This window comes from Ascaphus truei, chromosome 8 (assembly GCF_040206685.1).
Source record: "Ascaphus truei isolate aAscTru1 chromosome 8, aAscTru1.hap1, whole genome shotgun sequence".
NCBI classification, from domain to species: Eukaryota; Metazoa; Chordata; class Amphibia; order Anura; family Ascaphidae; genus Ascaphus; species Ascaphus truei.
The window spans coordinates 23,696,780-23,719,927 of NC_134490.1; the positions used below are offsets into that span (position 1 = coordinate 23,696,780).

At 48.2% G+C, this 23,148-nt stretch overlaps 1 protein-coding gene across 1 annotated transcript; it reads right to left on the minus strand.

The window, feature by feature from the left end:
* Window positions 1-1,266: 1,266 nt before the first annotated feature.
* Window positions 1,267-22,786, minus strand: LOC142501231 (beta-microseminoprotein-like). The gene is made up of 4 exons (XM_075610821.1): window positions 22,679-22,786; window positions 19,295-19,409; window positions 6,200-6,302; window positions 1,267-1,584 (listed from the first exon to the last, which is right to left on the minus strand). The coding sequence occupies exons 1-4, from the start codon at window positions 22,679-22,681 to the stop codon at window positions 1,458-1,460; spliced, it is 348 nt and encodes a 115-aa protein (XP_075466936.1). The 5' UTR covers window positions 22,682-22,786; the 3' UTR covers window positions 1,267-1,457.
* Window positions 22,787-23,148: the final 362 nt, after the last annotated feature.

Below are 23,148 nucleotides of genomic sequence, written 5' to 3' on the forward strand. Positions count from 1 at the left end.
GGGCGCACGGTAGGAGAAGGAGGAACGTCCGGATACTTTGTTGAGCCTTGGGACCATGAACAGTCTTTTGGAGTCTGATCTCAGGTGATAAGTGCTGCAAGTGGTAGGGGTGAGGAGCTTGTTCAGGTAGCTGGGTAGCTTGCCCATGAAGAATTTAAAGGCAAGACAGGAAAGGTGAACTTTGCGCCTAGGCTCTAGTGTTGACCAATCTAGTTCTTTGAGCATTTCGCAGTGATGTGTGTTGTAGTTGCATTGGAGAACAAAACGACAAATTGAATTGTAGAGGGTGTCAAGTTTGCTAAGGTGGGTTTGAGGTGCCGAGCCATATACTATGTCTCCATAGTCAATAATTGGCATTAGCATCTGCTGTGCGATTCGCTTTCTGACCATGAGACTTAGGGAGGATTTGTTCCTGTAAAGTACCCCTAGTTTGGCATAGGTCTTGGTTGTCAGGGTATCAATGTGCATCCCGAATGTTAAGTGGGAGTCAAACCATAAGCCCAGGTATTTAAAACTAGTGACAGGTGTTAGGGTGGTGTTAGCGTTGGTTCTAATCAGGAGCTCAGTCACTGGAAGCTTTACAAATTTAGTCTTGGTCCCAAATACCATTGTTACAGTCTTGTCAGTGTCTTAAAACAGTTTGTTTTGGGAAATCCAGTTTTCGGGTCTCAAAAAGTCAGACTGAAGTATGTGTTGAAGGTCAGAGAGGCTATGGCTGTGTGCATATAGGATTGTGTCATCTGCATACATGTGTATTGAGGCTTCCTTACAAGCTGTGGGAAGATCATTAATGAACACTGAGAAGAGTAGGGGGCCCAGAACAGAGCCTTGCGGGACACCACAGGTGATATCCAGGGGGTTGGAGTTAGAGCCTGAGATGGACACATGTTGGGATCTTCCTGATAGGTAGGACTGAAACCAGTTTAAAGCATGCTTCCCTATTCCAGAGCTCTGGAGTTTGTTAAGCAGGATAGCATGATCAACTGTGTCAAAAGCCTTTGCAAAATCTAGGAATACTGCACCAGTGAGTTGTCCCCGTTCCATTCCACACTGGATTTCATTGCAAACTTTTAGCAGGGTAGTTACGGTGGAGTGTTTGGGACGAAACCCAGATTGGAATGGGCTAGGGAAATTAGTATACAGTATAACATGGACAATGGGGTGAAATCAAACATAGTGGATTGTTAAAACATTACAATGTGCTCATGACTTCATTGTTTGTTTGTTTGTCTACAATAACGCTTACTTGTAAAGATGAATATTGGAAACATTTTAGAGTTAATTTTATTTTTAATAACTTGTAAATTAAAGGTATTGTATCTGATGTGTTCTTTTAAGCCGCGTGTATTTCATTAAATTAATTGACAATGGGTTTAATAAACTGATTTCAATCCATGGAATGTATTGTTTGTTCTTCTCTTCAATGATAGATGAAGGTGAACCACAAACCATTATCCTTAACCCACAGAGGAATGTGCACATTCAATTGAAGGATTCTTCTTCTTCACCACAGTGACAGTACAGGCCTCCTTATCGTAAACAACTTTACACTCCTTCTTGTTGTAATTAAAGGGCCAACCGTGGCTGTAACAAAATCCAAAAAAAAACATTATATGCTAGATAAAATCTATTTTATTAATTTAAATCCAGCATTCTATTTATTATTCAATATATATAAGACGAAGAGAAATGTATATATAAGACAAAGATAGAGCATGATAGACAGATATACGCTAGTTAATTTTATACGGAAATATATTTTATATAACTGCATAACTGTATATATATATATATATATATATATATGTTTTTATATATGTGTATAAATTAAAGGGAAATTAAAAGACCAAGACGACGACCACAAATTTACTGGAGCAATGTGGAGTAGAGAGGCTTGCAGCCGCAGTACCTGGAAGATCCTTTGGGGATGATGATATATATATACTGCACCGACACACTTTATTCGAGCAAATACCCGGTATGTACCTGGCAGATACCTGGAATGCGCCGCTCCTCACCTCTGACAAGCCCCGTTGCATTTGCCTTCCCAGCCTGGGTTCATGCCTGGCTGATGGGCGGCTGATCTGTTAAATGATAATGATTAGGATTTAATAGGCTGCAATGCTTCGCGTGTCTACCAGATGGCATAAATTCATGAATTGTAATGCAGTATATATATATGTACTGTGCAGTATTGCAGCCAACGGGAATAAAATGCTATAATACCTGCCGGAAAATAACTCAATGTACTCGGGCAGAAAACAGTCACAAACCTCAATACACCCGGGTATACCCGAATTCGTGGGACTAGCCGAGCTCGAATAAAGTGTGTCGCCAGTGTATATGTAGCCCTGGTAAGAAATGGGGCTATATGTCTGCCCTCCTCCTGGTGTAAGCCCTGGTAAGGGCAGCCTGCCAGGAGTTATCATGGGTTTCTCCCACCTCAAGCACTGCCCTGAGTGGTGGAGGTAGGTCACCTGACCCTGTGTGGAAGGCATAGACACGGGGGCGGTACCTGCTGATGTCATGAAGGGCAGGGCACTATCTATTTAGTGTGTCAGTTCCTGTCTAGTAGGGAGACAGTCAGTTAGTAAGAGTCTAGCCTGAGAGTTAGAAGTGCATGGAGTGCACAGTTGGAGAAGGAGATTCTGCGGCCTCTGATTAGAGCTGCTAGAAATGTAGTGGATAGGTGGACCAATTCCTCTCACCCTGTTTAGGGGTGAGGGAAGAGCTAGTCCCACCCTGGATGCCCTTGGCCTGGGGTGGTGGCAGGGAACAAAGAGACCATCTTTCGGGAGAGTAGTTTGGAGGAAAGAGACAATCTGTACCTGACTGTGATCCTGCTGCTATCCCTGCTGCTGTGATAATAAAGAGCTGCTGCTGCTTTTAAAGACTGTGTGAGACTGGAATCTCTCGTCCCTGAGTGGGGGACTCTCTTGAAGGATTCCACCCCGCGTTCCTGGGGCTTACCAGAGATGGAGGCGCTGCACCATTAAATGAGACAGAGGCATTCACCCCAGTAACCTGATCCTGTCATCCCCCATACCATCGCGGGAGACTCAGTTCCTCCTGTTGCCAGCAGGTATGCACCACACATATACATGTAGCCAGACCCTAGTACAGAGGGGGGGGGGGGCAATCTGCAATTGGCCCCGGGAAGAGGGGCTACATTGGAGCCGCTGCTGAGATTAAACAGGACAGGTTTTCAGTGAAGCAGAGCTGGAAGAATTAAGTACACCTTCCAAGCAAGTGCTGAAGAAAGAGGGCATGTATGCATACTAGGGGTAGTCAGGAGAGTATGACCTCTCGCACAGTATGCCCTGGGTGCCCTAAGAGGGTGTTGTAAATGTGGGTAGCCTGGCTATAGCTGTCCTAGTCCCTTGAGGCAGATAGTGTACGGCAACTGGGGGTGGGGGGGTTGTCTGTTAACTTGTCCAGGGACCATGGCCCAGGGTCTGCACTATGAGTGGCCAAAAGTAGGAGACACCAGTACTTAGGGAGATGCCCAGTACACTAGCCTGTACCCAGAGAACACACCACAGAGTGCTTGTGAAGAACCGTTAGCGAGTGCGGTGTACTAAGAAAGAGTTCTGCCTAGCCTGGGGTATGCCATACGTTTTATTCGTGGGTTATAGCACCAGAGAGCATCAGAGAGCATCAGAGAGCATCAGAGAGCATAGTCAGTGTCTAGGAACGTGTTGCACAGTAGATACAGAGTAGCGCTATTGTGGGCTTAGAGGGCCTCATTAAAGATGGCGGCCGGAAATACATGTGCTCTGAGGGGTATGGAGGAGGTTAAAATGGCGACAGCAGCGTCATTCACTGCAACGCGGGTTGCAGCCGATCCAAAATGGTGATTCCCACCGAGTCTGGAGCGCGCACGTGCTGAGTGCAAACAGGCTGTGCAAAATATGTGGTGAGAGATGTGCAGGGGTTTGGCGTCAAACCCAGATCCCCAGCAGAGAGAGCGCAGCGGCGCGAAAGCCGAAAGCACGCCCACCTGTGCAGTGACTGGCCGACAGACAAAGCCACGCCACGCAGAGCGAGAGAGTGCCCCTCCTCTTGTTTCCACCAGAGGGAGGAGGCACACCAAGGTCAATCAGAACTGTCCTCCCCAGCAGAAGGAGGGACAGGAAGTGAGAGCGAGGATATTCATTTCAGCTTGACTATTGAAGGAGAAGGAGCTAAGAGCGAGCTGAACTACTCAACCCCCGCGCAAAAGATGGCTGATCTGAATGTGACCCCTTATCAGTTTCCAGGAGGCTTCCTGGTTGTGGAGGTTGATGGCCGAAAGTATCTCCGGTGCCTCTGCGTACACTGGAATCTCTCGTCCCTGAGTGGGGGACACTCTGGAAGAATTCCACCCCGCGTTCCTGGGGCTTACCAGAGATGGAGGCGCTGCACCATTAAATGAGATGGAGGCATTCACCCCAGTAACCTGATCCTGTCCTCCCCCATACCATCGCGGGAGACTCAGGCCCTCCTGTTGCCAGCAGGTATGCACCACACATATACACGTAGCCAGACCCTGTACAGAGGGGGGGGGGGCCCGATCTGCGATTGGCCCCGGGAAGAGGGGCTACATACATATATATATATATATGATGCTTTGGTGACACCTGAATGACACAGTATCATTCAGGTGTTACCAAAGCATCTGGTCACCCAATCAGCTTTAATTATCGTGATGGCATTTGACCCATAGTTTCTGGCACACACTGTCAATGGACCGTGGCCTATCATGGACTATCTGTTTATTATAAAGTGATGCCAACTGTAACCCTCTTGTATACCCTGGTTTCGACTTCATCTCTTTGTTGCTACAGTTGATGTCGGCCAGTGGACAGTGACTTTCTTTAGACAGTTTGTCTTTCACACCAAATTAGTGGTTTCGGCATCTGATATTTTAGTACACTGTGGACTGCATACTGGCAGTAACTGCTTCTGGCATAATGTTCCCATTTATGGGGCTTACATGATTCCATATTTGTGTTATGCATTTTATTACACGTGTATTGAACTGTTGTCATTTTCAACTATTATTATGCTGTGGCACAGTTTTGTGATTGATATTATAACACGCTGTGTTTCCACTCTGGGCTACAGCGCTGCAGCTAACTACAGGCCTCTACTGCACACAATCTTGTGGACTTTGTATGGGCTCTCTCCCCTCGCTCCGTCTGTACAGTCAGCTGATTGACTGCCTAGCACCTTTGATATCAACATGGAGGTGGTGCTTGGGCCCCTGTTGTATCTAAAAACACAACAGACTGGACGGCGCTCCCTGATGCAGTACTATAGCATCACCTAGTGGTGAATGAATGAATAACACTTTAGAGGTATAAATGAACCTCAATGGTAGCTATAACATAAAAAATGGTGAATAAATGCACAATACTATACACGTAAAATACAAAATAGATCAATATCAAATAGATGTCAGGAGACCACTCAATCTCATACAGGAGAATGGCCAATTTCTTCCAGGGATATGGATGCACGGGGGGTGAGGGAGTGTATCACCGACAGAGGTAATCATACGCAGTAGTATTAACTCTCATATATATTACAGAGCCTATCCTTGATAGAAGCTAGTCAGAGTTGGTGGTATGTCCAAGAGGTAGGTTCCCTTGGGCAAAGCCAGGAACAATAAAGGGTAAAACTAGAGCAGGATGGTCCTTGGTCAGTTCCCGCACATCTTGTAGTCAGGCCCAGGTGACAGCCTTGCCTATTGGGGCGGACATGCTGGGAACTTGAGAAAGGGGATATGCCCCCTGCCTCCCCTTAGCAGGCCAGGGCTTTCCCAGTCCAGCCACTCTAATACCCTTAAGGACTGTGCCAATGGCTTACCAGTCCCAGGACTGTGTATGTCAAATGTTACATTGAACATGTTCAATAAAGCCCTTTTTATATAAATCGGATATTGCATTGGACATTCCTTAATGGCATTGGAAGGCAGATAGGGTGGAAAGCAGACAAGGGAGAGCTGTCAGGAGGGCAGACAAATAGAAAGTGAGATAAAACAGAGAGATAGTAGAGAGATACAGGTAGACTGTCAAGTGACAGAACCACAGTGCCCCTCAGATCTTTTCTGCAATGCCTTGTTGGCCAATGAGGGATTAAGTAGTAGTTTTACTCTGAAGCACAATTGCATCTGTAACTATTTAGTAGGTCAAGTAATTAACAAATTACAACTTACGCATTGCAGCAGCTCATACTTCCAGATCCGCAGTCACAGTCTAAGCAGTTCTTGGTTCTCCATCTGGTACCAACATCAGCAAACTCTCCATTGTATTCACAGCCTAAAAGAAAAACATCCTATGTACATTTTCCTCTAAAAATGGCCTATTCATCCGTATCAGAATATATAGAATTTGTCCCCTAGTAGCACAATTCTGAAAGATGTACAGAGACATGAAAGACAGGTTTGAAAAGTAGTGGTACTGTGTCAACAAATGAGCTTTTTAACTGTGTTTGACCTGGGGGAGAGAACTTTTCAAACTTTCAGACAGAAATACTTATCCAGCAAAACAATATGACTGCTATGGTCAACCTCATGGCAATAGGAAGCTGTGATATCCTCCAGAGATACGGGTAAGACTTTGTATGACTCTGCAGCCATCCTGTATTTTTCAATAATTTACTAGAAAAAAATTGGGCTTACATGCACTAAACTCGATTAAATTAGGTGTAGCCCCTTTTCCCCGTAACTAAAGGAACCACAGTACTGCTGTTACCTGTTTGGCTACCAGAGGCCTGAGCCTCCGCCACTGGGAGCCTAGGCTGTCGCAGATTCGCCTCGGTGCAGCCCCTCCACCTGCGAGGGATCCCAGCGTAGTGGGATGAGCCCCTCACAGGAACCAATACTATAGTAATCACACACACACCAGTATATAATAACAGGTTTTACTGAGCATATAACACAACAGCCTGTACCACACAATATATACCCCACACAATATATACCCCACACAATATATACCCCACACAATATAATACCACTAATCGAGTGTCCCCAAAGAATATTGGGTGCTTGGCACCAATAACCTGATGTCATTTCCCCAATATCAGGGCGCACGCCAAAAGTGTGTATGGTAGCGCTAACCATGAACCGTTGGTGCACTTTGGTGTGGTACCTGCTGGGCACTCCAGTATCCGGTACTGCTGCTGATCCAGAGACATCGTCGTACGCGAAGGCGTCAGCCTCTGAGTGGGGTGAACTCCCGCTGGAGGGTATTACCTTTAAGAGTCTATAGTGGGTGGTCTGTCCCAGACCACAGGCTGCGAGTCACAGCGCAGCGTCCTGTCGCTGATTCCTAACACTACCAAGAATACTGGGGACCTTTCCCTAAAGCAGCCACAAACTGAAAGTGAGAGTGTAACGGATCAGGGGACACGCGCCTCTCAGCGGGTCCCTGTCACCTCAGGCCCTACGGCGGCTCTCTGCCCCGGTTACCCGCTCCCTCGGTCTCTTACCTGTCCCGCTCCCACGCTGAGCCGTTCCTCCGCAGCGCACGCCGCATCCGCACACGATCGGGGCGCGTGCACGGCAGCCTTACAGAGGGCGCGCGCACCCGACCTTCTTACCAGCCCTTCCGCGCTGCTGACACCGCCCCCCATCGGCTGCAGGCGATTACCATGGATCACACCCCTGTCTCCCTCCCTGCTTTCATGGACCTATCTCTGCGATCACCCAGACAGGCCTCCGTTCCACCCCTTGCTACCATTGGCTCTCCTTCCTTTATAAGCCCAGTCTGCCCTCTCCTTCCTCACTCTGCATAGCTTCTCTGTGGCTCCTGTGTGCAATGTCTATGCCTAGCTCTGTTCTCTGTTACAGCTCTTGTTCCTGTCCCTGCCCGTTTGGATACCCTTGGATTGATCTTGGCTCTGTTTGACTACGTGTACCTCGCTACCCCTGGACTCTGCTTTGGACCTCACTATGCTGCTTTCTCCTGCCCCTGACCCACGGCTCTTGGACATTTACCTTCCGACTTCTGGCACCCCGGACTCAGCAAGTATATCGTTAACCCTTTTCTCACCGGGCCCAGCAACGCATCTTACCACACTCCGGGCACGCCCTCACTGCTGTGGGTGCGTGTTATACCCTTACCCACCTCAGTACTGGGGACAGGCCAGGTCTGCGGGCATACAGGAGTTACAGAGAGGATCCTGACTGGGGCATGAGGGGTAAACTAGGCCTAGTCTGGGAGCCACTGACACCCAAACCCTACCTTCCCATTCTGCCTCCTGGATCCAACCACCAGCGTGAGCCTCTTCGTGACAAACTCCACTCTCCCCTCACCGTTAATCCAGCAGACCTATTGGCTGTGCTGTCCGCATGATCGGGCCACCCTAGGGGATCCTGGGAGATGTAGTTCCCCTGCGGACCCTTCCTAGGATGGCCGCTGCTATTCTAGGACTCTGCGCATGCACGACTTGATGGTGCGCATGGGCGGCAATTTGCAAGATGGCGGCGCCCTGTGATAGGTGCCGGGGTGGAGCTCCGGAGACCCACTCGCCACTGCAGAGCTTCCGATACCTCGCAGTAACCTTCCCCGCGCCCACATTGGAGGTAGGTGTGGGCCAGGGGACCCGGCTACCCAGAGAACATTGCTCTTTACCTAAAACAGGAATGGACGTTATGTTCCCTGAGTTAATGCCGTATCCACAAAGCTAATGATATGCAAACACAGCGTTGCTAGGTTTATTGGCGTCAGGTTAGCATCATGTTATTTCAGGATAAAGCCGTGTTATCTTTAAAAAAAACTTGACCCTATTAATGAGAGATACAGACAGAGAGAGATACCTATTTTACAAGAGTCCCAAGTATTGTTCTGGCCCTCTAGCCCCTTGTAACAAAGGTGTAGTGTCAGGCAGGTTAACTCACTCCCTTTAGATGCCCACTTAGTCCTTCTTTCTTTATGTTCTTTTATTGCAAAACATACACTTACAATGTATTTGGGGCTTGGGCGGGGGGTTTATATATGTAATCGGGGCTGCGTGGTGGGGGGTGGGGGTTTATATATGTATTTGGGGCTGGGGGTTCATATATGTATTTGGGGTGGGGGTTCATATATGTATTTGGGGTGGGGGTTTATATATGTATTTGGGGCTAGGTGCGTAGTTTATATTTATTTTGGGCAGGGTGGTCTCTATATGTATTTGGGGCTTGGTGGGGGGGTCTTTATATGTATGCGGGGCTTGCTGTTTTTTTTATACATGTAGAAGGGGTGGATTTATATATGTATTTGTAAGGTTTGGGGAGCCACGCTGCCCTCAGCGCTCTCCCAGGTCCCGCTCCTGCCTCCGCAGGTCAAGCCGGTCCCTTCAGCTGAAAGAAACTATGATGTAGGGCAGTGGTGCGCAAGCTGGGGGGCGTGCCCCCTTGGGGGGCACAAGATTATTTAGGGGGGGCGCGGGCTGTGTGCGGGGAAGCTTGGGGGCGGGCAGAGCTGTGCACGGGTGGCCAGAAGCTCCGTGCTGAGGCTGCTTCTCTGCTCTGTTTTGCAGAGGGGGCGGGGCTTCTCTCTGCACACTGACAAGCCCTCCTTCTCTTCCTGTCTGCTTCCCGCACCAGCTTTCAGCAGTATGGGGATTTGGGGATCGGAGCATGTCGCCCCCCACCCCCAGGTGAAATTGTGTGACTGATTGTGTGTGTGTGGTGATTGAGTGTGTGTGTGTGTGTGTGGTGATTGAGTGTTTGTATGTGGTGATTGGTGATATGTCATTGAGTGTGTGTGTGGTGATTGGGTGATTTTGTGTGTGGCGATTGTGTGTGTGTGTGTGTGTGTGTGTGTGTGTGTGTGTGTGTGTGTGTGTGTGTGTGTGTGTGTGTGTGTGTGTGTGTGTGTGTGTGTGTGTGTGTGTGTGGTGACTGAGTGTGTGTGTGTGTGTGTGTGAGGTGATTGAGTGTGTGTGTGTGGTGATTGAGTGTGTGTGGTGATTGAGAGAGTGTGTGTTGTGATTGAATGCAGTGGTGCGCAAACTGGGGGGGCAAAGAGGCGCAAGATTATTTAGGGGGACGCAGGCGGCGTGCAACAAAAACTGGGTGTGCGGGCCAGCAGGCGCTGTCCGCGGGAGGGCGAAAAAGCTGTGCGCGGGCGGCCAAGAAGATGTGTGCGGGTGGCTGAACAGGATAGTGCAGGTGGCGGCCACGTTATGTTGTGTGAGCGCACGCGTAGGGTCTTCGGAGGTACGGGGAGGAGAACGCCCGAGCACGGTGAAGTCAAATGCCCCTCCTTCCGGTGTCTGCCCTGCAAGAGCGCTGTGTTCCTGCTCTCCTCCGCTGGCAACCTGCTTCGCTGCGATCCTCTGCGAGTGAAAGGGTCGTCTGCCACTATATCAATCATACTATGAATGTACAGAAATAATGTAAAAAATAAGTGAAAACACAACTTTGACAACGGAAAAAATAAATAATACTGTAGGTAGAAGTGTGGATGACAATGGGGATAGCAAGACAAAAAGCGTGGAGGGGAAGGAAGAAAAAAAGGGGGGTGGGGAAGAGGGAAGGGAGATAGCAAAGAGGAGGATGAGTGCCCCCCAAAAGTATTGTCTTTGTGCACTTAAGCTCTCCCAATATTGGCGCTTGGGGAGACAAACAAAATTTACTTTGAAGCGCGCTCAGCAGCAGTCAATACACACACATAGCCACACACAAACACACACAAACACACACAGACACACACACAAACACACACAGCCTATCCACGCTTGCAAAAAATTATGCAGGACTCCCTGTGCTCATGCTTGGTGAGCTGGTGAAGTCAACGCTCTCAGCGGCAGCGCGGACGTAGCCTAATTTTGCAAGCGCGAGCTGTTGAAATATGTAAGTATTTAGATGTACCCCGGTCTTATTTCAGCCCCAGAGACCCCCCTCCCTTTGAGCAGCGTGGTCGCGGGTGCCGCCAGAGCCAGCGACGGACCCGACGGCTGCTTCCAAAGGTGGGGGCCGGAGCAGGGAGTAGCGCGCTATCCGCGCGAGCAGGCCGGTTGCCGGGGACGCGATCGGGCCGTTGTTAAGGCCGCGATCGCGTTGCTGCAGTCCCGGCGGCTCGCAGAGCAGGGCGCCGCCATTGCGAAGTGTGTTGCGCATGCGCAAGGGCTAGGAGCGCCGGGAGGACTCCAGGGAGCTCGCTCATGCGCAGAAGAGAGCCAGAAAAGCCCGCGAAGCCCTAGCCTATTAGGGAAGGCTCTAGGCAGGGACTACAATTCCCAGCAGCCTCTGGGGATTGCCCTTTCACCCACATCACGTGCAGCCAGCCAGCAAATAGGGTTTTGCAGCTTCTCCTGTGGAGGAAGGCTACAATGTTGCGGGGACCACGTTTGTGAGTTGGAGCTGGGAGCAGGAAGGGGAAGGAAGGGTGTAAGGAGCAAGTGGCTCCTGCACCAGGTAAGGTCCCCCAAGTCCCAGATAGGCCCCAAATCCCCACCAGGTTAGTGGGTAATTGATAAGGGACAGCCCAGTTAGGGACTCTGCCCTTAGTGTGTGTGTGTGTGCTGTCTTGTCAGTGTAACGGCTGGTAGTGCTGTGAGCGCTGACAAGTAGGCACAGTGTATGCAGCGTGTGCAGTAGGTTGCTGCAGGTTGACTGTGTGTGTGTAGTGGGTTGCTGCAGGTTGACTGTGTGCAGTGCAGTGGGTTATTGCTGCAGGTTCCGTGTGCAGTGTGTTGTTGCTGCAGGTGCTGTTAGTATTAGCTAGAGTCAGGACTGGGAAGAGTTAGGGGAGCGGAGCAAGCTATTAACCCCTTAGGTCCTAGATAGGTCCTCACTCCCCAGTTTGTGGTGCTACAGGGACAGGCCCTAGGTTAGGGACCGTGTCACGTAGTGCCAGGGATAGATAGGGACACAGCGGACGCTGCGGTTCCTGTGAAGAGGTTCGGGCTCAAGTCGGGGCCCACAGAGACTATATCCAGGGTGAGATCGCCCTTGGCGGTCCTCGTGCAAAGAACCCGTTTGGGATCAGACGGAATCACCGAGCGACGGATCCTTTGTGAAGCAGTTGCTGATCCGAGCACTGGAGTGCTCGGCAGGTACTTTACATACACAAGTGCACCAACGGGCCCTTAGCTTAATAGTGACTGAGCAGTCACCCATATCCTCTCTCTGCAAGAGTGCGGGACATTGGGTGGGGATACTATGGACACTGGGTGGGATCACTCGGTGTTGGGGGAAGCGTTTGGTGAGACGCCTTGGTTATTAGTGTCTCCTCTGTAGAGGGACACTTGTTATTCTATTGTTGATATATGTGTGTATGTTCTTAAGTAAAAGGTATTGGTTATCATAAGGTGTTGTATGTTTCTTGCCCAGGGGAATCTCACATCACGGGGATCCTGGGTAAGTGGAGGCGCTGCGCTAAGGAAATGTGTAAGTGTTACCCCAGGCTCCCAGCTAGCGGAGGCTCAGATCTCCTGGAGCCGCAGGTGTTATACAGTGACCAGTAGTTCCTTTGGGAGGGTTCAGAAAAAGGGCTACATACTGTAGACATATTTGTATTTACATTGTAAACCGTTTAATAAAGGTTTTGTTTTTTTTCATGTGATTTTTATTACATCAGGCAGGGGGGGCCCGAGAAATTTTATGGATGAAAAGGGGGGCTCGGCATAAAAAGTTTGCTCAGCCCTGATGTAGGGAACTGGGAACTACTGGCAATCAAGCTGGCTCTTGAAGAATGGAGACACCTCCTGGAAGGTACGGAAAACCCCATTTCTATTATAACTGACCATAAGAACCTCCTTTATATAGAAGGCGCTCGTCGCCTAGGAGCCCGACAAGCACGCTGGTCGCTCTTCTTCTCCCGTTTTAACTACATCATATCCTTTGTCCCGGGATCCAAGAATCTCAAAGTGGACGCTCTCTCAAGACAATTCCTCGCTGAGGAGAAGTCCGAAGATCTATTGGAGACAGTGCTTCATTCTAAATATATTATCTCTGCTAACTCCTTTGACGTTATGGACAAGATCCGCCGGTACCAATCCCATATCCCTGAAGGTCTCAAAGTTCCGGAGAGTCGTCACTTCACCGCACCTCTATACCAATAAAGGGTCCTGGAGTGGTGTCATTCCACTAAATCATCATTCCACTAAATCACCCAGGCGTTTGTAGGACCATCGACCTCGCACAGCGAACCTTTTGGTGGCCAGGTATGCAGACAGACATCAAGGAGTTCGTTCAAGCATGTGCTATGTGTGCCCACAACAAGATACCGCGGAACAGACCTCTGGGACTCCTACAACCACTTCCGATCTCAGACCACCCTTGGAACATCTGTCTATGGATTTCATAATAGACCTATCTCCTTCCAAGGGGATGAACACGATTCTCGTCATTGTCGATCGATTCTCTAAACAGTCACATTTTATTTCTTTGAAAGGGCTTCCTAGCTCTCCCAAGCTCCCAGATATCTTTATTCAGGAAATCTTCCGTCTTCATGGGGTCCCTCAGACTATAGTCTCCGACCGGGGGTCACAATTTATCTCCAGGTTCTGGCGTGCTTTTTCTCAAAGGCTGGGCATCTCGTTACACTTCTCTTCAGGATACTGTACCATTCACAAACAAAAGGTCAGACGAAGAGAACAAATCAAACGCTGGAGCAATATCTACATTGTTTTATTTCTGATTCAAAGGACAACTGGGCGGACCTTCTACCATGGGGCGAAATTGCTCACAACTCTCTACGCAATGAGTCCACCCAAGAATCACCGTTCTTTGTTAATTATGGATTCCACCCTTCCTGACTTCCATTGGCCTCTTCTTCCTCCGAGATACCAGCCGTGGATAATCGAATACGCCTCCTTCAGGATTTATGGAAGAGAATCCAGGGGAATCTGAGAATTATAACCAGTAGGCAAAACGTACAAGCAGACCGACTCCGTCAAATGATGCAAGAGTTCAGTCCGAGAGACAGGGTATGGTTGTCTTCAAAAAACATCCGCCTCAAGGTGGCTACGCCCAAGCTGGCTCCCAGGTTCCTCGGCCCTTATCCCATGATACAAAGGATCAACCCGATGGCCTACCGGCTTCGGCTTCCACCCTCAATGAAGATTCCCTCAGTCTTTCATGTTTCACTGCTGAAACCAGCCTTCCAGAGCCCTTGATACCCTGATACCACCTCACCACCTGCCCCACCACTCATTGATGGGCAAAAGGAGTATGAGATTCAAACCATTGTTAATTCTAGGATCTCCAGAGGGATGGTACAGTACTTAATCCACTGAAAGGGCTATGGACCCGAGAAACGATCTTGGGTTCACCACCATCAGCTTCACGCCCACAGACTCATTCGGGCTTTTTATCAGAAGCATCCCCGCATGCCGGCTTAGAATCGCCCGGAGGTCGCTTCTGAAGAGGGGGGGTACTGTAAGGTTTGGGGAGCCACGCCGTGGTTCCCAGTTCCCGTCGGTCAGTTCAGCGGCCATCGCGCCTCTGGCACGCACGCACCCGCTCCAGCCCCTTAAAGCCGGCCCTTCACGAGGACGGGGGGCGCACGCAAATCTTGCACGCATATGGGGGTGGGGTTGGTATGTAGTTTGTGTGGGGGATTGTGTGTGTATAACGCTTGCTTCCCATGACCAAGACAGGACCCCAGTACTGAGGTGGAGAAGTATAGAACCACGCACCCACAGCAGCGGAAGCGTGCCTGGCAGCCGGATTGCCAACGTAGCCGGGTCTGGGTTGGAAAGAGTGGGCTAGTCCTGATACTTGCCAAGGTTTTGGGATGGAGAGGTCAGAATAGTCAAAGTCCGTTAATCCGTGGTCTGGGATTGGAAAGGTCAGAATCGTAGAAGTCCGTATAGCCATGGTCTGGGTCGGAGAGGTACACAGAGTCGAGGGTAAGCCGGGGTTGATATCCAGAGGGGTTCAGAAGTAAAGCCGAGTCGGTACACGTAGAATCAAGCTGTAGGAATAAACACAAGACAAGGGAGCGAGGCACAACAAATGCAGGAGCTCAAGGCTACAACCAGTTATGCTCAGCAAAGCAGAAAGGGAAGTGCAGGTTATTTATAGCACACAGGAACCAGTAGCAAGGGAGGCAAAGCAGAGGTGCGGCCTCAGCGGAGGCAAGGATTGGCTGCAGAAGACGTGGGCTTGATGATAACTTGCACACAGCCGGGGAGCGGTGCACGGCGTCACGTGTGTACGCCGCACGTGAGAAAAGCATGCTGCGTCCGAGGGGGCGGAGTTAAGCTCCGTGGCACACTAGAAGAGCTGCGCGTGCGCTCTGTAAGCAGAGCAGGGGTGCGCGCACGCACTGGTGCCAGAGCGGAAGACTGTGCTGTGACAGGTAACGAGGGAACACATCGCAAAGGACGTGTTCCCCGATTCCTTACAGTGTGTAAGGGGAGGGAATGAGTGTGAGGAGGGGGGATTGAGTGAGAGTGGGGTAATTTACGGAGGGGGGGAGAGTGAGAGGAGAGAGGGGGTGAGCAAGAGAGGGAGTAAGAGTGAGACGGAGGGGAGATAAATACATATAAAGCGGGGGAGGGAGGGATTGAGTGAGAGTGGGGTAATTGATGGAGGGGGTGAGTGAGACGGAGAGGAGAGAAATACATGAGAAAAGGGGGGGCATAGAGAGGGCTGGCTAGGTGTGAAATGGGGGGGCTCGCAAGACCGCCGCATGGGGGTGAGGGTTGTCCCGGTCATAACTCTAGTCATGGGCCCCGGGAAATCTGTCTGCGGTCCTGGGTATTGGAATCCTGTTGGTTTTTGCACCAGCAAATAGGAACAAGAGAAAACACATAAAGATAGAATAAAAGAAACTGATAATTAACAGGTGCACTGTAACTTGAATACACAGTACACTAAATCAGGGAGGTAAAGTAAGGACATTAAAAGTAAAACAATCAATATCTGAGGTTACCGACCACCTCACCCTGGGAGTGACGTCCTCTGGGAGGAAGGCAAACTTTAAAACATCCCAGTGAACTCAGCATGGCTGCACTGTTCCTGGATATAGACTGTGCCAGATTACCCATTAGGCATACTAGGCAATAGGCCCAAGGCTGGGGCCCCCCATAGATGACTTACATATAATCAGTTTTATTAAAGAAAAAAGAATACATGTATTTAAAAAAAGAAGGATCCCCCAAGGTTAGAAGGCACTATAGGTGACTGTAATATACAGGCATACCCCGGTTTAAGGAAACTCACTTTAAGTACACTCGCAAGTAAGGACATATCGACCAATAGGCAAACGGCATCTCACGCATGCGCTTATCAGCATGTCCTGAAAAGCAATACCGGCTCCCTACCTGTATCGAAGCTGTGCGCAAGCGGGGAGACTATAGAGCCTGTTACAAATGCGTTATTTACATCAGTTATGCACGTACTGTATATGACGATTGTAGTACATGCATCGATAAGTGGGAAAAAGGTAGTGCTTCACTTTAAGTACATTTTCGCTTTACATGCATGCTCTGGACCCATTGTGTACGTTAATGCGGGGTATGCCTGTACTCAGTATTATTGAATGTAAAAGAATAAATGAACAAATATGTAAAAATAAAGTTTTTTTCTTTTTCTAAGGAATTCAAAAACTGTAATTAATAATACATACAAAAAAATACCCCCCAAATACATACAACCCCCCCCCCCCAAATACATACAACCCCCCACCCACTCCCCAAATAAATACATCCCCATCACCCTCCAAATACATTAAAAAAAATACATACAAGCCACCCCAAATACAGTTAAAAAAAAAACAACATGCCCCCCCCAAAATAAATATAAACTTACCTACCTTCAGGATGGTCTCAGGCTTCTGCTCGGGCCTGGCTACTGTTCCGTTCGTAGACGCCGGGCCCTGGCTCTCCCCAGCTGCAGGTCTCCCTCACTGACACTAACACTGTGCCACGCCGAGCTTCTGACGCAGGCCAGAAGCTGAGCCCAGCTTGCTTCCGGCGTGTGCCGACATCAGAGAGGCTCGGCGTGACCCGCCGTCAGAAGCTCGGTGTGGGGCAGTGTTAGTGTCAGTGAGGTAGGCCCGCAGCTGGGGATAGCCAGGCAAGAGGATCAGCAGCCGGGCCCAGCCAGAGGTCGTGTCCAACTTACAGCGCCAGCCGAGCCCCCTGCAGCCCCCTGGCCTGGGACACTTGTCCCGGTTCTCCCCCCATGTCCCCCTGGTGGTGAAAGTGACAGCTGTATCTATGTCATGACAAGTCAGTTAGTCACTCAACTAAGTTCTGGCCGGGGCCAACTTCTGGCGCCGACAGGGTACCCCACAGCCACCGTGTGTGACGGTAGTGAGGGTTTGGCCCGGGATTAACGGGGTTACCTCCCAAGGGCCCCCCTCTAACCTCGCCAGGGAGACAAGGGGTTAACTGGGCTGAGGCCCAGAACTGTGACTTAACCCTTGTTAAATAACATGAAAATGCTTATTCCCCTGTGTAAATGTATTCTCCCCTGTTCCCCTGTCCCATTGTAATGTCTGGGTTAATCAGTACCTGCATAACACACACTGGGTCATCAGGGGTTAACTGTGTAAGCCCAGTGGGCTAATTAATGCGTTATCTGTGTATTCCCTTTGCCTCATGGGCCTGCAACTGCCTGTGTCAGCGTGTAAGTGGATTGCCTTGTATGGGTGGCCTCTTATGAGAAATAGCTGCAGGGCAGGGATGTCTGGAGCATGAGGGGAAAGGGGGGAATATTTTAACCTGTCTTGCCTGCCAGCAAGGTATTCTTAGCTGGTGTCTTAGAGAAGAGGAGGTTTTAGAACCCCACATGATAGATGCAGATGGGGGAATGCAAGCTTGTGCCTAAATATTGCTTCTCTGTGTTTCAAAACTACATAACCCACACCCTGGATCATAAGGGGTTAATAAGCTACAGTTTAAGGAAATTCCATTGTATTGTGTCTTTTTAGGAAACCTGGACTTCAAAGGGCTTAATTGAAGTGGAAGGTGAAAAGCAGAAGGGTTTTTAAAATGTACAGGCCAAATGCTAATAACCTCAGCCTGCCTTTGTAATGCATGAGGAACCAAATGGTGCCTCATATGAGTCTATTCACGTTTGATATACACTTCCCGTGAGGAAGCTTGCATATCAACAGAGAGATGTGACACCTAGTGATCAACAGGTAATTACCTAATTGTTTATGCGAGGAGCTACCAGCCTACTTCAAAAGGTTTTATTGATGGGGCCAGGGCGGGGCCATCCCAAACAGGATATCTGAATGGGTGACCTTATTAAATATAAGAATATTATGAGATGTCCTTGGCTGAACATGATAAGAATTACATATTTGTTTTCGTGGGATTTAGCATATCTTTGGAAGTCCAAACACTGTATATGTACCTGCTGCTAAATGCCAGATATTAATATCTCTCTCTATTAATTTTCATATTACACTGTAATGTAGGGTCTCTCTGCGAGCGTCAGGTGTCAAGGATTGTATTAATATATCTCACCTGACTGTGTGTATTACGGAACAGAAGTTATGCAATGATTTGCAGTAAATATGAAATTTTGGTTGAGTTCTGAGAAACTGCAGCCCCCCTGCTCTGATAATGAGCAGGAAGGCTAGAATTTACATACCTGGTCATCAAAGGCTAAGTTGCTAATTTATATATAAGCTAATATAATATATAAGTCAGAACCACCTTTTACCCATTGTTGTTCATGTTCTTCATTGTTCTTCATGCAAATGATCTTCATGCATGCATGTGTCCTGCCTGTTTTGCTGTGATGTCAACTGGAATTATGGGAGAAGTGGCCAAATCTGTATCCTGATGGCCTTCTGTCCTAATATTTAAGTAAGTGTCTATATTTTGCTATTATTGTATAATCTGTTGTGTTCACCTTTATCAAGGAATAAATCACTTTATTATATCTTAAGCCTCGTCCCAGTTCAAACCCAGGTATATATATATATTTATATATAGTTTTGGTGTAAATTACAGCCTGTCGCAAGCTACCGTGACACCGTGCCCGGGACACGTGTCCCAGCTCCCCCCCACTTCCCCCCTGACGACAGCCTGAATGCGGGGCTTGACTGCACCATCAAGCCGGCCCTGGTAACTATGCACTGTCACCAATGTCACTAATTCCAAAGAATATTTATTAGATTATTAAATAATTCTTAAATGTAATAATCTGTAACAGACCTATAACTGATTATATTTTCATGAAAATGTAGTGATTTTTCTGTAAGATATGCCAACAAATAAAAGGGGCCCTGTTTTTTCTGAACGCAGTGTAAAAATAAAATGCTACCTACAGTACATGTATGACCATGTATTGTTTTGGACACAAACATTTCCATTGATTAAGAATCCCTAAGATGTGGTTTCTTACCTTTTGAAATCAGTTTGCCATTCACTATAGTTCTCTCTAGTATCTGAGTAAAACATGCTGCGTGGCAAAGAGACACAAAGATGCCACAGGCAATTAAGACGGCCAGGATGCACTTCTGAAATTCAAGTATAATAAAAGAGTTATTAATAATGATTGTGATATGTTTTATTTTTAAAACAGCTTAGTAGATTCAAAGGTAAATAGAAAGGAATGTTTTGTAAGAACAAACCTAGGGTAATAGTGATACATTTAATGGATAACTGATGTTTAAAAAGGGGCATATACAAACACTTGAATACTGACCAGAGGGTCACAGAGTCCGTAATGAAATGCGCGCAATAGTCAGCAACAAGAGAGGATACAACTAATAGGATGCTAATATCCCCGTAATGGCTGAGTGTATATTACGCTCTGTTAATGTATAGAGAGTGATAAATGAGCTGAACAAAAGCACTCCATGTGTCATATAAATAAAAATAATACAAGTTTTATTAATAAAAAACGCCAAAAACGTGAATAAATATACAGTGCAGGAAAACTAAAATCCCCAAGGAAGAGACGGACCAGCAATGTATCTAGTGGGTATGCCTGAGGACGTCATAGAATATACCTACATAGGTATAAAACCTACCAAGTGTGTGTATATGTTCGTTATCCCTAGTGCACCTAGTCATTTTATTATTGTCTTATGGTGAGCGGTTTGCTACCATGTAATTGTTATGTTTAAAAAGGGTGCAAGCTTCCAGATACCTTTTTCAGGTATGTTACAATAGAAGCTGATACAGTATGATTTGAGTTTAACCTCCTGGATACATACTGAACCTCTCTCTGAACCTCTCTCTGACCTACATACAGAGTCTCTGTCAAAAAAATAATAATTATATATATATGTAACGGGTATTTCCCCACCCAATCGCAGATATAGTGTGAGTGCGGAGAACCTACTGTTACCGGGTGTGGTGCTTTACCTGTTAGGCTCACAGGAGGGCTGAGTTTCCGCCACGGGGAACCGGGGGCAAATATATTATGAGTAACCCTGTACTCGGTGCAGCGCCTCCACCTGCGATGGTTCCCAGCAGAGCGGGAATTGTTCCTCGCAGGAAACATACATATACTCAGCACATAGTATGTATAATAACCAATACCTTTACTTGTGAGCATAGGAAACATATAACATCAACAGAACCACAGGTGTCCCTCTCTAGAGGAGACACTGACTACTGCGTCCCGCAGGACGCTCCCACCTACACCGGGTGATCCCACCCCGTGTCCAATAATCCTCCCAAAATGTCCGGCACTCTTACAGAGAGAGGATATGTGTGACTGCACAGTCACTAGTGAAGCTAATAGAATCGTTGGTGCACTTGTTGATAAGGGTTACCTGCCGAGCACTCCAGTGCTCGGGCCTGCAACGGGCTTCACAAAGGATCCGATGACAGAAGAACACCGGAACCACTATCAGGGATGATCCCACGCGGAAAACCTCTGCAGCGGCAGTGGAGGTCTGCGCCCAACCTTCTGAACGGATGCGCAGCATCTGCTGAGTCCCTAACTGACTCTGTGAACTAAGGTGATGCTCGCAGCTACTATAGGCCGTCCCTACAGCACAGCAACCTTAAATGGCTTCAGGGGAAACTCATAGGGGCCTACGGGGTAGCCTGTCTTATGCAGGTGGGTCACTGACCCCCTGCACCCACACTCCCTCTCCCGTACCACCCGGGTCCCCCCTGCTTAACTCCTACCTACTACTCCCAACACCTGCAGCAAAGCACTGCAACCTACTTGGTGCCTGCAGTGAACGTGCTGCACACACACACGATGCCCTCTTGTCAGCACTCACAGCACTGACAGCCGTGACACTGACAAGATGCACACACACACGAACCTAAGGGCAGGTTCCCTAACCTGGGGCCGTCCCTTATTAATTACCCACTACCCTAGTGGGGAGTTGGGGCCTGTCTGGGACCTGGGGAACCTTACCTGGTGCAGGAGCCACTTGCTCCCTACACACTTCCTTCCCCTTCTTGCTCCCAGCTTCAACTGCCGTTCTCAGCGCGCGAAATGTATCTAGTAAGCCTCTATGCAGGGAGATCCTAAGCCCTATTGGCTCCCTGGTGTCACGTGGGGTCCCCTGAGGCTCATGGGACTCGTAGTCCCTGCTTAGAGCCTTCCCTGGTAGGCTAGGGTTTCGCGGGCTCTCCTCGTGCTTTCCTCGCGCATGCGCAACTCGTCCGGCCGCCCGAGCACTCACTGCACATGCGCGAACTCTGGCAAGATGGCGCCACCCTTCATGCTGCTTCGGGAGCGCTGGGAGCCCTTGCAACGCGATCGCGGCCCTGGCAACCGGCCGTGCGCGTCCCCGGCAACCCCCTTGAAGCCAGGTTCTCACCGCTCCCACTCTCGTGATCGGCCGACGGAGCCGCCATTGGGCTCGGCGGCCCCCGCGATCGCGAGCAAGGTGAGGGGGGGCGAGACTTGCAGGGCGGACCTGGCTACATATATATATATATACACATATATACTGTATATAGGGCATTACACATCAATAACCAGAAAGTGTACATGTAAAATAGTGCTATGTAAATGGTTAGCGTCGCACCATTATGCAAAAGGGAAGCCTGCCTGCTCAAATGGGGAAAAATACTGCATTATGTATGAAATCCGATAGAAACCAATGTCATGTTTTCATTAGGTTTTGGTTCATTTTTGCAGATTTCGATTTCAAAAAAGAGGCTGAAATGTTTCCCTTCTATATTCAGCAGAAATACAGGAGATGATACTAAACCAACAAACTGGCAGCATTCTGTATGCAGTATTTGTACTTTTCTGTTAGAAAAAAAAAGGATTGTTTTGCTGTTCAGGGACTGGGGGATTCCCAGATGTCAGGGGTTGTGGATGAGCTCTGGGGACCCCAAACCCCCATTCTAGTAAGCCTCTTTTTTCTTTTAAAAGGTAAATCAATTTTGGGGAGAACTTCTGCCTGTAGAAAGCACACACTACAGCCTGTGCATTTGTTAACTTAATAATATCAGAGCACAATGCACGATGTAAGAAACATGTTATGTCTGTGATTATGTGAACAGAATGACATGGAACAGAATATTTGCATTAAAGGCAATGAAGGCAGATTTAAGGGATCAGCAAACGGTGACACTGAGTTTGAAGCAGGAAAACCTGGTTTAAATTCTCTTTCAATTCTTTGTGACTTTGGGCAAGTCACTTTATCTCCCTGTTCCTCTGGCACCTAAACATAGATTGTAAGCTCCACGGGGCAGGGACTTGTGCCCGCAAACATTCTATGTATACTGAACATATACACTGTCAAGAACAAAACATTATTATTATTAAATGGCAACATGTTTAAAAAAAAGACCACAATCTTACCATGATGAGGCAGCGGTTTCCAATGCTGAATGTTTAGAAAGTGCCAATTGGTTATTTATAGTAGTACCGAATTGCATTGTGCAACATGGTTTCCCAAGGAAAGACAGGGAAGGTAATCATGCCCTCGCCCTTTGACATCACTTGTATTTACCCTTCTTTTCTTATGCCAGGTCAGATATACAGCAGTTAATAATTACCTCTTGGCAAGACTCACTTTCAAACATTAGTAGTAACAAATGTGCAAAGATGGTTCTGAAAATAATGTTTTTAGTACAAAAGATATATAATGGGATATGGGATATGTGCAAGTGATATCTTCGTTATACAGGCTATTATTATTTTTGTAGGGGAACTTTTGGATAAATAAGAACCTCCATATAGTGATTAATGAACTATTAGGAATGGGGCAAAAATGCTCCCTAGTGCAGTCCCTGTTTTCTTATTGTATTTGAATCCAGGGCCGCCAACAG

What these genes read in the sequence shown, in the direction of transcription:
- LOC142501231 (XM_075610821.1), bottom strand. An exon ending in TGGCAAACTGATTTCAAAAG is followed by an intron (nt 6,303 to 19,294) that starts GTAAGAAACCAC and finishes TTTTTCTTTTAG; the next exon opens with GCTGTGAATACAATGGAGAG. An exon ending in AGTATGAGCTGCTGCAATGC is followed by an intron (nt 1,585 to 6,199) that starts GTAAGTTGTAAT and finishes ATTTTGTTACAG; the next exon opens with CCACGGTTGGCCCTTTAATT.